Source organism: Pipistrellus hanaki (genome assembly GCF_964339955.1).
Source record: "Pipistrellus hanaki genome assembly, chromosome: 19".
Classification (NCBI taxonomy): Eukaryota; Metazoa; Chordata; class Mammalia; order Chiroptera; family Vespertilionidae; genus Pipistrellus; species Pipistrellus hanaki.
In genome coordinates, this window is record NC_140521.1 from 5,774,564 (window position 1) to 5,792,339 (window position 17,776).

Here is a 17,776-nt window from a genome sequence, read left to right on the forward strand (position 1 = left end):
AATAGTCAGAAAATCACAAATCTCCGATCTTCTCTGAATTGGAAATGACTCTCTGGATGGAGTAGGGAGAACTGGGAAGCCCACTGATGTAGGTCACACAAATCACTTTCAGTGAAGATCCTTTATTTCTACCACTTGTTAACACTGTTTAGATCCTATGCTGAAACTTACTGTTATCCAGACTTGAAATCTGCATCGCTGGGAACCTTTTCTTGAGCTTTGATTTCATTTAGCATTCAAAAACCCAAAAATCTCAGTCCTCATGACTTCACACACACAAAAGATGGTCTTACAAATTTCTGCCCAAAAAACGATTGTTTTTAAACTATACCTTTTAGAAAAAGGTTTATGAAAAGTGGGTGACTAACCAAATCATAAAATTCCTTGCCTGCCATGCTCACAGCATCATTATGATAATCTTTTTCATCCACAGATGTCACGCCCAGAACAGAGTTCATCTTTCTGTTTAATGATTCTCTATTAGAGAAAATCTGATGTGGTTGTAAACTGTAAGGAATGAAACCTCAATTATATCAGAGTCTAATGGTCTGGGCAATTTATTACAGTGTTAAGCAAAACAGAAAGTCAGGCCCTAGCCAGTTTGGCTTCCTGGATGGGGCGTTGGTCTGGTGACTGGAGGGTCCCAGGTTCAATTCTGGTTAAGGGCGTGTACCTTGGTTGCGGGCACATCCCCAGTGCGGGATGTGCAGGAGGCAGCTAATCAATGCTTCTCTCTCATGGGTGTTTCTCACTCCCTATCCTTCTCCCTTCCTCTCTGTAAAAAATCAATAAAATATATTTTTTTAAAAACAACAACCAGAAAGTCAGATTACTTACCTTGTGTAAAGGGAGCACAAGGAACGCACCTCCCCCACTTGCTTCAATGATTATGGCAACAAATCTGGGATTGACAGCGCAAAAGGAACTATCCCAGGTCACTCGAGAAACACGGATGTCATCATAACACTGGTCATTTTTTACCGCTTGTCCAAATACATGCCGGAACTTGCTTTGTCGTACCACTCGCCTCATCGTGTCTGTAGGAGAACAAAAATTATGTTAAAGTCATGCACTCAACTAAAAGCTTTCCTTTTACAAATTAAAAAAAAAAAAAAAAAAAAAAGCTCTAAGTAGAAAAAAATTAAAAAACAGAATGGTATGGCATTTCATCTGCTCCCATAAAAAGCAGCCTAATGGCAAATCCAAAATTCCTTGAGCAGCACATACCCATAGAAAACTGAAAATGCGTCAGGGAAACGTCAGGGAAAGAATTACAAAGAAATGAAAAATTCCTAATTCAAGATCCAGAAACTGCTCATCAGTTTAATTTCAGGGAAAAGATCAAGACAAAGAATGAAGAAAAATTAGCCTTTCAGGACTGGGTGGGAATTGAAAGATAAGTAAATTCAACTCTCTCCCCCTTTTAAAGATAAGAAAACTCCGAAGTTAAGTTATGTAGTAGATTTGAAGCTCAAGAACCCCTCCCCCCACAAGAAAAGATATGACACTGGCCTTTTCCTCAGTCTGCCAAGGTAATTTTCCCCCAGACACCAGCACTCCCCTGTCTGAGAATCCTGCCCGCTCACAAGTGTTTCCACAAGACCAACTATGAGTAGTAGAGAATTCAAGAAATATAAGCAACCACCCTTGTCTTCAAGAGCCTTCCAACACAGGCATTATCATCAGAGCAAATCAGAACCAAACTCCTGGTGCTGAGTGCTACCAGAAATCTGGCTAAGGCAACTGACAGGTCAAAAGCCAGGACTCAAAAAAGAGTAGCAAGGACTTAAATGGAGAGTAATGTGATAAAAATGATGTTTGGGATGGCAACGAGTCTGACAGTGGCATACCAGCATTTTAGACAGGAAGAAGCTAAAAGCACGTTCTGGGCTAAGAGCTGTGACAATAAGCCAGGCCTGGAAAGGCCTGGAATGACTGTAGCAGTAGCAGTTGGACAGCGGGACGGAAAACCTCAGGGAGGGGAAATGAACCAGGATGGTTTTTCACGTCAGAGTTGATCATTCACCTGAGGGAGGGGTGTTATTCCTGGTTTCCTCCTGGGTCATTTCAGACTCCAAATTCCACTAGGTTGTCCGATAGACATGTGCACTGAAAGCTTCCTGCTTTAAGATCACCAGGCCCCACCTGGTGAGGTGTCCTGGACTGTGCCAATGTAATTATCCTCCCTGTCAATGTAGAACATTCTGCTCACGTTGGCTAGGATAAAAGGGGCCTGGAGAAAACCTAAGTGGAAATGGAACTTGGTCAGCTGAAAACCAGTCATTCTGACCCCCATCAGGTACAGAGGACAGCTAACACCTGTCCTCTCATGCCAAATGAGACACAAGGTGGGCTTTTGCTAATTGCTTTCCTCTACTTCCCTTTCTCATGACGCTGGGCCCACTGCTAAATGCAAAGGGAGATCATTTATTTTTGCCAGTCTCTTTCTAACCTTCTAAGGTGTGTGCAAAACTTGCTCTCTTCAAGCCTGGGGCATGTGGCTGGGTTGAGGCAACAGACTGTTGGCAGGCAGTTGAGCACCCATGTTCCTCAGCCCAGCTGTTGCCAGACCTTTCCAGCTGACCACCAGGACCATACATTTCGAGAACTTGGTAGAGGAGAGGGCAGATTATCTGCTTCCACTTGGCCAGGGTTCTTCATCTGTGAAACAGTGTGAATAATTCTCAAGCATGAGGAGATAAAGAGCTTCCATAAGGTGGTGAAAAGCACAAGAAAAGTACATCCATACAAAAGCCAATGTACCGCCAGCTGGTTTCTGGATCCATTTCCCTACACAACCATCTGCACAAGTTAGCAGAAGCTCAAACCCCACCAATACCTTCTAGCAAGTGTTTCAAAAGTAAGTTAACATAGAACTAAGGATTGCACCATATGTCAAGAGTTAATATTTTTCATACACAAAGTTCTTACAAATTAAAACATGAAAATCCCAGTAGAAAAATTACACAAAGGACATGAAGAGGTAATTTACAAAAGAAATACAAGTGGCATTTATCTCCATTCCTTCCTGGAATCCTAATAAAATGGCAAAGAATAAAAGCAGGTATAAACACCAAAGGACATGAGAAAGGTCACTAAATGGAGCCTAAGAAGAGTGCAAATGGGACAACGAAATCTTGGGAGATGGAAAGCTATCCTATACATGCAACTGACTGAAATGCGAATGTCCTCTGTTCTCTTGCATGTCGCAGGAGGAAGGGCTCATTTGAAAACACCAAAGCCCACGGAAACCCCAGAGCACTCAGACGAGAAGCAGGGATGTGGGAGAGAGGCTACCGAGAAAACTGACGCCTAAATCAGAAGCAGCTCCCCACCCAGATCACCCTCTCCCTGCTGCACAGAGCACTGCCCGCACCCGCTCCAGCAGAGCCAGACTGCATGCCCTGGGCAGGTTGACACGTAGCACGGGTGAGCACAGGCAGGAACAGGTGACAATGTGGTTCTGTATAGTGGAGTCTCCCTTGTTACTGGGGCTCCCAAAACACTGGCTACCAGCCATCTGGTAAGATCTCACCACCCCCTGTGAGATCCACCACTCAACCAGCCCCTCAGCCCACACAGGCATGAGGTCAACTTTTTGTGCCAAGCTTTTAAATGTGAATGGACATTTGAAGAAGGCCTCTAACTTGAAAAATAAGAGACAACTTTCCTCTTCACTCAAATAAACTAGATATCATCTAATCTCACCAGCAATATAAACATGGATAAGTGAAGTGCTTTGAATATCTTAGTAAAAGGTATTACACAAATCTGCTGGCTAACTTACATACTAAAATACCTTTAAAAGTCATTTCTATATTATACACAGTGACAATTTATTTTCATCCTAACTGCATGGAGTCAGAATGATACACAGGTTCTTTTGCGACCACCATAGATTAGAGTGTCGGCTACAGAGCAGAGACAGTGAGAAAAGTCAGCGCTTCCACAGTGCTGTGCTGACCGAGCCAGGCAGGTCCAAGTGGAAACTGAAGAGCATGTAAGCCCATTGACATCCAAGGTTGAACCTGATCTGAGCTCAGCTGTCCACATGTGGCACAGCTGCTTTTCCTGCACAAAACAGAGAAAAAAAATTAAGAGGGCAGGCTTCAGAGGCAAATAGTCTTGTGAGTGAGAAGCACAGCTGTACCATTTACTTCCTGGCCATGGTTCAGTGGGGCAAGTCAATTTATCTCAAGTGTCAGATTCTCTATCTGAAAATGGGTACAATACATATAAAGTTGAAGTGATCATTAAATGAAGTAAGCACTTGGTGGTAGGAGTGTAACAAGAGATTAATACGCGAAAGCACCTTGTATGGTTAAATACACGTATCTAATTATACAATATGTGTCAGCTCTTGTCATCCTAGAACTTTACATAAGGTAACCCAGATTCAAATTCTAGCTTTACCATTTATTAGTAACTTACTTAATCTTTCTGGGCCTCATTTTCCTGATCTATAAGAATTAGAAACAACATCAGACAAAACTCAGGTCCCGGGAATAATAAACAAAAATCACATAATCATCTCACACAGAAAAGCATTTGACAAACTCTTGCATGATAAAAACACTCAACAAACTAGGAATAAAAGGAAACTTCCTCAAACTGATTAAAAACAAACAAACACAAAAACACAGGTAACAATATCCAATGGTGAAAAATACTTTCTCCCTAAGATCAGGAACCAGACAAGATGTCTGCTTTTGCCACTCAGCAATCTACCACAGGTTCTAGACTGGGTGATTAGACCAAAAACAACAACAAATAAAGGGCCCTCGGATTGGAAAGGAAGAAGTAAAATTATCTCTAAGTGCAAATGACATGATCTTACATATAGAAAATCCTAAGGAATACACTAAAAAACTATTAGAATTAATATTAGCAAGGTAACAGGATAAGAGACCCACATATAAGAATCAATTGTATTTCTGCACACTGATAACAAATAATCTGAAAATGAAATTAACAAAACAATTCCAGACCCTAGCCAGATCGCTCAGTTGGTTAGAGTGTCATCCTGATATGCCAAGGTTTCGGGTTCAGTCCCTAACCAGGGCACATACAAGAATCAATCAATGAATGCATAAATAAGTGTAACGACAAATTGATGCTTCTCTCTCAAATTAATTTTTAAAAAAAGAAAACATTCACAGTAATATCAAAAGGAATAAAATACTCAGGAATAAACCTAACCAAGAAGGTGAAAGACTTGTATACAGGCATGCCCCATTTTATTATGGTTGGCTTTAAAATGCTTCACAGATGTTGTGTTTTTACAAATTAAAATGAAGACCCTCCACCAGCAAAAAAAACCCTACAGCTCGCTTTTTTACAACACTTGCTTTATTGTAGTATTCTAGAACTGAACCTACAATATCTCGGAGGTATGCCTGTACTCAAAATTATAAAACACTGATGAAAGAGATTAAAGAAGACACAATTAAATGTAAAGACAGCTGTGTTCATGGACCAGAAGACATTACTTTAAAATGGCAATACTCAATGTAATCCCTATCAGAACCCTAGCTGACTTGTCCTTGAACTGATTCTAAGATTCAAATGGAATTGCAAGGGACCCAAGAGTTGCCAAAACAACATTGAATGAGAAGAACAAATTAGGAAGATTCATACTTCCTGGTTATAAGACTCACTACAAACCAATGGAAATCAAGACAGTGAGGTATTAGAACAAGAACAGACATATAGCCTGTCCTGTGTGGTATGTGAAGTATATCTCAAAAAAGATGTGGGTGTTTTTTTTAAAGCTGCAAAGTTCCTAGCACAGACTCTGATGTTAGCAATTATTATTTAAGAACCCACTAATAGATTTTTCTACCCAAGGGGGGGGGGAGGGGAACGACAAATAAATTCTCTACTGATTATGGCCAAAAGTGTAATTTTCACATATGAAAACCAGCATCAGTTTTCAAGGACCCTTTACAAAATATTTTGTTCCCTCACCTCAGCATGGAATTCACTACACTAAATTTCTCCTCTAACAAAGGAAAACAGGGATCTCACACAGAAAAACTCCCTTCTTCACAAGACAGCTGCCTGCATTATCAAGTTTTATTAGTGTTTCATCATATTATTGTTTAGCTACAATCTTCAAATTACAATGTCATACCATCAAACTTAATTCTTTCATTAAATATCTTGTCCCAAATCACACAACTAAAGTATCCTTCAAAACCGGAGTATTTTATAAGTTAATTCTCAATTATATTTTAAAAAGTAAATTTTAAAAATCCTGAAATAAAAAGCCCAAGGAAATACTACTACTTGACACAATTTTAAATATCTTACCAGAGTTCAACCTTGGAGAAGTTGCCTACTTATAATGTCTTTCAAGTACAAATTCCTAAAACTTTGTAGGACCTTTGCATTTGGAGGATCATCACAGTATTAAAGGAGACGATGTAGACATAAGTCATCTATTAAGCAAATCAAATATTTACCAAATGTCAAAATATATTGACTTTAGATAGGAGAAAATGCAATGTAGTTTTGAATTTCCACAAACCTTATGTAAGACCTTATAACATGCAATTTATCATCCTACCCATATTTCCAGTAAAACTGGGATTATTCTAAAATCATTTTCATTATGATAAAAACTGGTATTTGAACAATGTGAGGATAGGTTGAGAGAGCACAGGCTCAACTATGGAATTCACTCACTGGAATTTAGTTGAAAACTCTATTTTAGAAATATGAATAGTAATTTCCCCAGCCCAATTTTCCAGATGATACTGAAGGACAGAGAATTAAGGGTTGGGTCTTGATTGTCCAACAACCATCGTAATAAATTTCTTTTTTTTAAATGTATCTTTTTCATAATCCCCATGTTGTACATTATTTCCTCAGGACTTGTTAATTGTACAATCAAAGTCTGTCACTTTGACCACCATCATCCATTTGACCACCACCACCCCAATCCCTGCCTCTGACTCCCACCAATCTGTTCTTTTCTACAAGTTCAAGATTTTTTGTAAGTTTTAGATTCAACATATAAGTGATATCATACAGTGTTTGTCTTTCTCTGTCTGATATATTTCACTTAGCATAATGCCCTCAAGATCCATCCATGTGGTCACAAATGGTAGGATTTCCTTCTTTTTTATAATGAACTAGAGGCCCAGTGCACAGATTCATGCACCAGTGGGTTACCTCAGCCTATCCTGCACCCTCTTGCAATCTGGGAGCCCACAGGGGTAGTAGTTAGTGCCTGAAGCGGCAGAGGGCCAGGGAGGAGCTAGAGCCAGAGGGCTCGATCCTGCTCATTCAGACCCTGCTGTGCCTGCCACGCTGCCACAGAGGTGGGCGAGGCTCCTGCTGGTGCAATGACCACCAGGGAGCAGCTCCTGCATTGAGCATCTATCCCCTGGTGGTCTGTGTGCATCATAACTATTAGTCAGCCGGTGGCTTAGACTTTTATATATATGAGATAATATTCCATTGTTTTATTTTATATACCTCACATTCTTTATCCATTTGTCAATGGGCACTTAGGTTGTTTTCATATCTTGGCTATTATAAATAACGATGCAATGAACATGTGGATGCAGATATCTTTTCAAGCCAATGATTTTGTTACTTTTGTACAAATACCCAAAAGTAAAACTGCTGGTACTCACTATGGCAGCACATGTATTAAAACTGGAACAATATAGAGAAGATTAACATGGCCCCTGCACAAGGATGACACTCAAATTCGAAAAGCGTTCCGTAGTTTAAAAAATAAAATAGAATTGCTGGATCATATGGCAGTTCTATTTTTACTTTTTTTGAGAAAGTTTCATACTATTTTCCATATTAGCTGTACTAATTTACATTCTGACATTCATGATACTAACAGCTCATCTATGAAACAAAAAAACGGGTAAACATCTTAACCAAGAACAAGCTGTAAAAATAAGGTCGACCTTCAGAGTTAGGATCCTTCTTCAGGACTGGGCTCAACTTAGGCTTGGCTATGTTGGACTAGACTAGGCTGTTAGGGCGATCCTGGGCTATTCGGGATTAGGCTCAGCTATGAGGGCTAGGGTTGGTTATTTCAGAAGAATAAATAATAATGTCTATCTCTACGGCTTAAGGACTTACTTTATAAGTATCAGAGGGAAGTTCACTAAAAAATCATTCTCAGAATAAAATACACTCAATTGATGATCCTCAACCTCTAGGAGAATGTAAAGGAATGTTTCTTATAGAACTATCAAGTCAAGCTATACACAGAAAATTTAATTCATAAGCCATACATAAGAAATGTGTTGGGTAGGAGGAGGAAAAAATGTATACAAGTCAGGGTGTTATATTGTAATGGCACTAAATAAAATATACTGGAAAAACTGAGTAAATGTTACTACTTTTTCTCCATTCTGACTTCCGTCAATCTAATTTTAAAAAATTACCACAATTTTGACATTTCCTTGTTTATTGAGAAGTTATCTGTTTAAAGATCCCAGCAGATGTACTTCTATGGTTCATATGAAAGGAAACACATCCTGCTAGGAACACATACAGGAAAACCCCTACTAGGAGCAAAATCCTGCTCAAAACATTTGCAGAGACCATTCCAGAGTATCATCAGGCTGAGAACTTTCCCTAGCCAGGACCGCAGGAGGACTCCAGAATATCCCAGTGGGGAAAGAACATGTTCCCTCTAAGTTGCTGCTTTTATGGCAGGTACTTTTTAATGTGGAAGAGACCTGTTACTTAATAGAAAATGGCAAGTAAAATAACAAATGAGGCAACAAATATGCTAAACTCAGCTATTTAAATGGCAATCCCAACATGAAAAATTTCTTTTAACAAGTTGGAAATGTAATATGTAAGCCTACGTAGAATACACATTCACAAAGGAGCAGACACCCAAAGCAAATATGGGAGGGACTATAATTAAATATAAAAATTTAACATTCATCATTTCTGGATCTGAGTTGGCTGAGCTTTTAAAAAAATTTTTTAAACAAAACCTACCAGTGACATTTGAAGAGTTCACCTTAGCAAATCATTTTCATTGCATCCATTTCCTTAATTAACAGATTCATATGGGGGGGAAGGAGATGCCTAATTTACCTACTTTAATAGAAGTTGTTTTACAATGATGAAAAACGACCACATGATATAAAACACAAAACACAGCAGAAAAATCAGACACACGACAGACCTCATACATAACAGCTATGGCTGAAAAGGATTTGCACCCCATTAATGACATTGAAATATAGAGGGGGGAAAGTTTTTTCTAGAAAAACTGCTAAACACTTAAGACAACTAACTGCAAATATTGAACTGCCTTGATATTGGTTCAATTGATCATGAAAACAAAGATGGTAAGAATAAACGGGAGGTTAAAAAAAAAGAAGGGGGAAAATTCATACTCATTATAATCTTCCAAACAGTATCATCCCCCTATTCATTCAGGTAATAGGTAAGAAGCCAAATGATACATACCAATTATAAATGGACTTTGTTTCAATTTAATAACCCAATATCATTTTTTTTTAAATGTTTCTAGAGGGAAAAAATGAGAAAATCCAAGTAAGATCTATAGGCTCAGTCCTCACAGAAGCCTGGAGTAGAAAGGATTCTAAAACTCAATTCCAGGCCCTTCATTTCCAGCCCAGAGACACTGTGACTTGCCCAAAGTTAAAGGACTTCTGAGAGAGACACATGACCTCAAACCGCAAAGTGCAGGCCAGTTCAACTTTCCACCCTCTGAACTTTCATAGTTTTTCAAAGATAAACTCCTCTTCATACATACAATTTGGCTTCCCCACATCAGCCAAGAGTGCCACTCAGAGCTCTTTCATGGGGTGCTGCCTCAACAACTCATAGTTCCCCCAGGCCTGTTTGTGCAATTTTTAAATACGAAGTTGCATTTTGTTCATGCAAAAAAACACAGAAAAATCAGAACAGAGAAGCTGGCGGTAAGCATTCAAATATGCTGAGAACAACAGGTATGCCAAATGTTTACTTCTGATTGAAAACTGTAGTCTTAAGCCAGAGGCCTATGTGCTCAACTGTCCAAAACAACTGCATGAAAAGACATGCATAAAACTCTAGAAACACACACACACACACACACACACACACACACACACATTTCTAAAAGGCAAGGTTTAAAGACATTTATACTTTTTAAAGTTTTCTAAGAAGAAAACCCCAACTTTTACATTTTATAATTTTATACTGATTTTAGGAACTTCGAGAAAAGTTGGAGAACACCTACCATCAACATAAACACTGACTAACAATTTAGAGTAGAATGTGCAGCTATGAAAATGACTGCTAAAAAATGAAGTCTGACAAGAAATGAAATGAGCTACATACATAAATCAAATCACGATATACACTTTAAATACCTCAATAAAGCTGAGCTTAAAAAAAAAAAGAAAAGAAAGAAATAAGAATATGTACAGCAAAATAGCAAAATAAAGATCCTAAAAACAAACAAAAAAAATATACAGAAATCTTTCTCTTTTATACTTGTACTAAACAGAGACCCTTGATCACTAAAAGATGCACTAATGGGGCCTGAAACTCAAGTGAAATATAATAAATAAGAATGACATTACAAAAATTTTGCAGTTACTAAAACATGACATTACAAGGCTTTAGGAGTCATCTCTTGCTCTTCAATGACAGAAATAATATTTTTATTACACTATCAAGTAAGAATAAATTTTCCCCACGATAATGTACAAGGATGATGTGTTTACAATCCTTCCTCTGTTCCAATTTTCTGCTACAAAACCACCTCCACCCATCCCTGGAGCTTTGAAAGGAACTGAGGAACCTCCCTCACAGACAGAGGCAGGCACCACCTGCCAGAGAATGCTCTGGAACATATACACTCGTCTGAGGCTGCAGTCATCTCCCTAAAGTGCACCTCGGGAGACTAGCAGACTCGGAAGCTGAACTCCGCCTCGCTCTTCAAAGAGCCAAATTAATCCCAAGAGTTCTCATACCAACTGCAGACTTTTACAGACATGACTGACACAGCAATCTCACTTTAAAAATTAATGATGAATGTGTTTCAAAATGCTCCCTATAACTGATGACCTACTTTTATCAACAATGGGTAAAAAGCACACTGTATATGACTGCTCAAACTTGCTAAGTCTGTTTCCACTACTTAATCAGATGGAGTTTCTCTCAGAATAAAATTTTAATAATTCTCTGGCAATAGTCTTATACCAGGGAATGAAATTATTGGACTCCCATATCTTTTTGTAGTTGTTGTTTTAAGACATTTTTATGAAGACATTCACAAGGGTAGTTATAAAAGCAAAACTAGCAAAGTAAAAAAAACAAAGTAATCCCCTTCAACTGAAAAATTTCAGTCTTCTCTTTTTGCCTATACTGTGGGCAAACTGATTAAATAAACATATAATCTTGACAATGATTCAAGGGAATGGTACGGGACAGTAAGAAAAAAAACTATGGATTGGATGTCAGACACAATTTATCCTGACAGTCACCTACCCACTGAATCATTTTGATCCCAGCATTGTGGGATTCGTCTATAAAATGGGAGAACTAAAATATAAATGACTTCTAAAGCCCACAAGTCTATAGGAAATGCTTCTTTCACTGGGATCCAGTCCACATTTCCCCTAATAAACACACTGATTCACTGAGAACCAAATTAGTTACTAGCACCCACATGGTTATACATATAACATGTACACTCATCAGTGAATGCTGAATAGGTCTTTAATACCAATCATTCATCATTAATTTATTGATTGAGCTTTTTTCAATTATTTATTGAGCTTTTGACCATGTTATATATTGAAGATGCAATGGTGAGCAAGCAGACTGGACCTTGCTCTCATAGAGCTTACAGTCAACATAATCTGGCTCTTGCTCTCATTGACATACAGTCTACAGTCAACATAATCAAATATTCACCCAGACATTAATGTGTGGCTGGGACAAATGCTGGGATGAGGAATCAATAACCAGGAAAAAGAACCATACTTTTATTAGCACAAAAGAGGCTTCCCTTTAGAAGTAGGTGTCTGAAAGAGTAAAAACAGGGAAAATAATTTATATCACTTATTATACCTTTTCAGATTACTAACTGAAGCCGTGGCTTTAAAATTAAGGAAGTTTGCCAAGCAAGATGCCCGGAGCTTGAAGGTAGAAATATTGAGCATGCCATTTGAAAATGCAACAAGCACATTTAAAGTAAAAAAAAACTCCCTATGTTTCCAGAATGTTCAGACATCCGATAGAAACAGGAAAGTACACCTCTTAAAATGTTACTGCAACTTAGGACAAATCATTTTGGCTGTCTGATCCTTTCTGATAAAATCACAAACTATTTCCTTATCAGCAAACCTCTCTTTTAAAGGGGAAGAAAACACATAACATCAGTATCTACAACAGAGTACAAGAAACTGTAAGAATGTAACTCACTGGGGGAAATGGAGGTATTACCAAATAAATACTTTTTGTAATCTCTAAAAAATTACCAGAAAGCCCTGGCTAGTATGGCTCAGTTGGTAGAGTGTTGTCCTGTGCACTGAAAGGTTGCCGGTTCTATTCCCAGTCAGGACACATGCCTGAGTCGCAGGCTCCATCCTGCTGGGGGGAATGCAGGAGGCAGCGTTGATGTGTCACTCTTAGATCAATGTTTCTCTCTTCTCCCCCCCCCCCCCCCCCCCGTCTCTCTCTTTCTCTCTCTCCCCCTTCCTTTTTCTCTAATCAAAAAAAAATTACCAAAAATAAAGTACACATACAAACACACACACATAATTACAAAACAATTCCTTTCTTGTGATCATTTATCACATTAATCACTAACATGATTTAAACCAAAGCCTGTCATTTTTGAAATTTTAATATTGCACAAATGAATTCCTAAACAATGAGACCATTCAGCAATTGAAATGGTGTACAAATAACCATATTCTAACTTACTCGGTTCTTACCAATTTCCCAGATCTAAATAATTCCAAACACTCTGAACACTGGGAGCTCCAGGAGCCACTGAAATGCCCTGAGCCCTGACCTCTCATTCCTCTGGGGCTGGCCCTGGAGCCCCTCAGGACACACCACCAGCGGGACAAGAACACTTTCCAGTCGGTCGAGGCATTAAAAGATGAGAAACTACTCTGGCCGGTGTTCCCTTGGTAGAGCTTCGGCCTGCCCGCTGAAGGGTCTCAGGTTCAATCCCCTGTCTTCCTCAGGGCTAGTGCAAGAGGCAACAATCAATGTGTCTCTCTCATCCACTGGGTATTTGTTACCAGCATCGATATTTGTCTCCCGCCCGCCCTTCATTCTCTCTAAAAAGCAATGGATAAAATATCCTGGAGAGAGGATTGAAAAAAAAAAAAAAAAGTGAGAAACTAGGGAAGAGGAGAAAGAGGGGAAAGGGAAACTCTGCTGTTTGATGGCTACCTTAATTTTAAATCCTCATCTTGATACAAATTATGGCTCTTCCCCTATCTACTTTGACAAAACCTTCAAGATGAAAGCATGCTTCCACTACTAGCATGTGACTTCTCTGATTCTTTCTAAAGTTAAAGTCTCTAACTGGACTATAAAACAAAGTCCTACGAACCCCATGCTATCAATATTTTCAATTTATTCAAGAAGTAAGTTTGCAAATAAAGCTCCAAAATGTAATATCACTGTTTTTCATCAGAATTTATTATTTAAATAACTAGAACTCCAAAATGTGCTGTGGTGAAAAAAATGTCCCACATTCCCTGCACTCATTAAGAACCTCCCCTTCCTGTCACCCCAATCCCAAACTAGACATCTGGACCCTGATGAGACTGACCTGGCCCCAGAGACCCCAAAGTCAACTCCCTGCTACTGTTATTTAAAGGAGATCAAACTAACCAGGGGAGTAGAAGCTTCAAATTGAGAGAGAAAGATGAAGAACTCGGAAGGCTGCTGTATTTGAGACTGCTGGATGCCACCCAGCCTGAGACAGGCACCTGATGTGTGGAGCACGGTTCCCACTGCTGTTTCACAGGACTCCTAGTTCCCAGGCTCCAGAATCCCATTATCACCATTAACAGTTTCAAATGCTGTGCTGTGAATTAAACAGATTTCCTCCGTCTAGGCTGAGAACTTACTCAGCTCTTGTAATACTGAATCTATACCAAAAAGATGCCATCTGAGTTTCAAGTAACCGAGTTAGTCTTTGGAACATGAGCCAGTCCTTGGTTGAGGGCTGAATGTCCAAGACTGCCTCCAAAACAGAAACTGCATCAGGGCTCTCCAACCATTCACCTTCAGAAAAGCACGTAGCCCACAACTATCCTTTGCAGGTAAAATGCATCATCTGTTCCACTTGGCAATGTAACTGAGCCCAGTGCATGCAAGATACCTCTATATTGCATAAGATCAAACTGGAAGTCTTAGGGTAAAAAAACAACAACACAAAAGCCACAAAACTTCTGATTTTTCTTCTCCTACAGTAGCACTGTAAAGCCATAGTGGCCCACATAAGAGAAAGAGCCTAAGGAAGGATTACTGTATTTCTAAAACAGACAACACACATCTTATTAAAATATCACCCCTGTGGCCAGCACTCGTTGGCTCCAGACTCTCTCTTGCTTGCCAAAAGAAAACTAGGATGACAATGGTAAGCTAAAGACACTACTAACCACAAAATTAATTCACCATCTAGCTTGTAAAGTGACTAGTCTCCTAATAAATCCTTCTTCTTAATGGAGATGATAGCTCAAGTTTATATGTTTCTCAGCCACCACTCAGGCAGCATTTGAGTTTTTATTTTAATAAATCAGCCTCAATTCTTTAAGTTCCTAAGAATGAAAGGAATTAGAATCTTTAACTAGAAAAGAATGCTTGACCATTATGAAAAGGAATTTAAGTATCTTTCATGTGAAGTAAGTAAATAATGGTGATTAAACATTTGTCTTGAGGGGGTGCTTGTGAATTTTGTCAAGAACCTCTACAATGTCAGTAGAAAATACACCCCCAAAGGTTTCTCTCCCAACACTTCCTTTCCCAAGTGTGTTAGGGCCTTTCACGAAGCTGAAAACCCACGGCTTTGTTCAGCCCGGATAAAGACCTCAGCAGTTGTCAGAACACGTGGGCACACATCTGATTCCACAATGGGTCAAAAAGGCTCTTGCCCTAAGCGGCCACGTGCCTAGATTCCCAGTCTATCTTGGTCTCACAGAGACAGAATGACCACACTGTGAAGCAATGGTCAACTTCTGCTCATCCTAAGGGGTTTTCATTATGCCTGCTACAAAGCTGTGTAGTAGAGGACTGGACATGTGTTGTTCCTGTCAAACATAGTGTTTGCATATACAAATGGCCTAATGGTGCCAATTATTCTGGCAAGACACAATGCAGTGCTTCTTTGCCATATTAATTGGTCTTTGAAACATTTGAGATAAGTCCTTACAACCATCGCTCACAAATAGTCAGATTATAAGACTGGAGAAATAAGAAATAAAATAATGTCAAGGAACTTTACCCTAAAACTAGGAAATCGAGTCTACCAAAGATTTATCTAACAGATTCCAAATGAATTCTTTAGATGCATTTCCAAAAAATGCATCTAAAAAACCTTCTGAAAATGTGGACCAAGCTTAGTAATTTAACACAGGTACAATCTGGAAATGTGAGGGGAGGAGACGAACATCGGTACCACCTCCCAGTTGTGATGATGAACTGAAAAGATAAACTGTGAGCAGGCTCACTTTGCGGGTCTGGAAAAGACCACGGTGAAAGGTTAAGAGGGAACCGTTGCATTGGTTCAAGGACTAAAAAGGGAAAACCAGTATCAATTTCACCCTGTAAAAAAAAGTTTTCTTTTAATCCACACTATACTATAAACTCACACAGCCAACTATAAAAACAAAGTCACACTGCGGTACTTACGGGAAAAGGTGAAGGGTGGCTGGGGGAGGAGGAAGGGACAGTTAAGTTCCTGATCTTGAGCAAGTCTCTCAAGCTCCTGTGCCCAGCCCCCTCATCGGTAAGAGCAGAGAGGTACGTCCCACTCTAGCTGTGATTCAGTCAGCAGGGAGCGAGCCCGGGCAGCTGCATTTATAAAGGTCTAGAGATGGTCCTCACAGACCTTCAAGAAAGAGAACCTCTAGACCGGAGAAATAATCTCCCAAGTCCCCTTCAAATGCTATATTTTTTAAAGGTATTTGAGATAACTGGTACTAAAATAAGACCCATAATTCATATTTTTAAAAATTTTAGATAACTGCAAAGATTAAGCAAAAAAAATAAATATGTTGTACTGTGGAATTACCGCCTTCAGTCTTACAAAATAAAAGCCTCCTACTCCTATTTATATTCCAGTTTCTCTCTTTCTCTGACCTGAGCATCAATTTGATTTATTTTCTCTTTACTGTAGCAAACAGGAGAACCTGCTTTTGTTATTAATGTAAGATTCAAATGACAGGCTTAATTTAATATCCCATGAAACTACAGTGGCTCTCTTCCCCACACAGAATGCTACACTTTATCACAATGCTGCCATTCACATTATAACCAGATGAATATCTCACACACTGTAGTGCAACCTCCTTTCAAATTCTAAGATGCATCTTTTGCCAGGAACTAATAAACCTTTCCCTTAAAACCTTTTTCCTTATAACACAGACATATTGAACGGAAGCATAAGGCCTGAATAAGAGAAGCTTGTCTGTACAGACATTTCCAATTCAGATAGATAGCAAAACACTACCTCATTTTTACCCCCTTCCTATTCTAAATTTAGACACTTTTTTTTTCCTCTTTAGTGTTTCAACTTCGATTCAAAAATCTAAAATGCTGAGCTGCAAGTGGGAAGCCATGCGCAAATATCTCATCAGAAATAAGATGCATTAAACCTACTCTATTAGATTCTCCACAGCTCCATTCATCACATCAGACATTTAAGAGTGAAGAGCGAGGGAACAGAGATTTAGTCAGTGCTGCTCATTCTTAGGTACTTTACATACTTTTTCTCATTTAACATTTACAGTTCCCAGCAAGGAAGCCATTAACAGCTCCATACTACAGAAGAGGAAACAGACTCAGAGAGGTGAGGTAATTGGCAGAGTCACAGTTAACTAAGAAATGGAGCCAAGCGCTGGCCTGTGTGGCTCCGCTGGTTGGGTATCTTCCCTTGCACTGAAAGTCTGCCAGTTTGATTCCAGGTCAGGGCAAACGCCCAGGTTGTGAGCTTGATCCCAGGTATGGGACCTGCAAGAGGCAGCCAATGATGCTCCCCTTTCACAGCAATGTTTCTCTCTCTCTCTCTCTCTCTCTCTCTCTCTCTCTCTCTCTCTCTCTCTCTCTCTCTCTAAATATCAATTTAAAATACTTTTAAAAAAAATAGAAGTGGAACCAAGAGTGAAGCCCAGCTCAGTCTGGTTCTGAAGGTCTGCACCCTTCATTGCCTCGGTTTCTTTAAATACAAAACTCTCTTAGAGCAAAAAACTATATAGAGTATTTTTCCCCCTCTTCTTTACCACCTTGCCACAATCCAACAATTCAATGAACCTGAAGCAGAAAATGTATCCCAAATGGCAAACTAGTTTCTCCTCATTCTCAGAAAGAAATTAAGAATTTTTAATTAATGTAGTAAAAGTGAACATAACAGAAAATATAACTAAAGACTACTACTGAGTCAGATGCTCTGAGAGAAGCAAGAGAGCATGAACAAAAGAACGAGAAGGAAGAAGGTACCTATGCGTCCTTACAACCCAGGTCACACCCTTTATCAGACTGCAGGGCAGTTCCAGCTCGGACACGATACCATCAGGGCAGG

At 39.3% G+C, this 17,776-nt stretch overlaps 2 protein-coding genes across 2 annotated transcripts in view; both read right to left on the reverse strand.

The window, feature by feature from the left end:
- TMEM119 (transmembrane protein 119) overlaps positions 1-17,776 on the reverse strand; it is a 183,290-nt gene that overhangs the window by 68,232 nt on the left and 97,282 nt on the right. The window lies entirely within an intron of this gene.
- The window catches only part of CORO1C (coronin 1C), a 58,719-nt gene that overhangs the window by 34,982 nt on the left and 5,961 nt on the right, over positions 1-17,776 (reverse strand). Inside the window, exon 2 of the mRNA XM_084868178.1 lies at positions 838-1,037. Coding sequence (XP_084724304.1) covers positions 838-1,032 — 195 coding nt within the window. The 5' untranslated portion in view covers positions 1,033-1,037. The remainder of the gene's footprint in view (positions 1-837; positions 1,038-17,776) is intronic.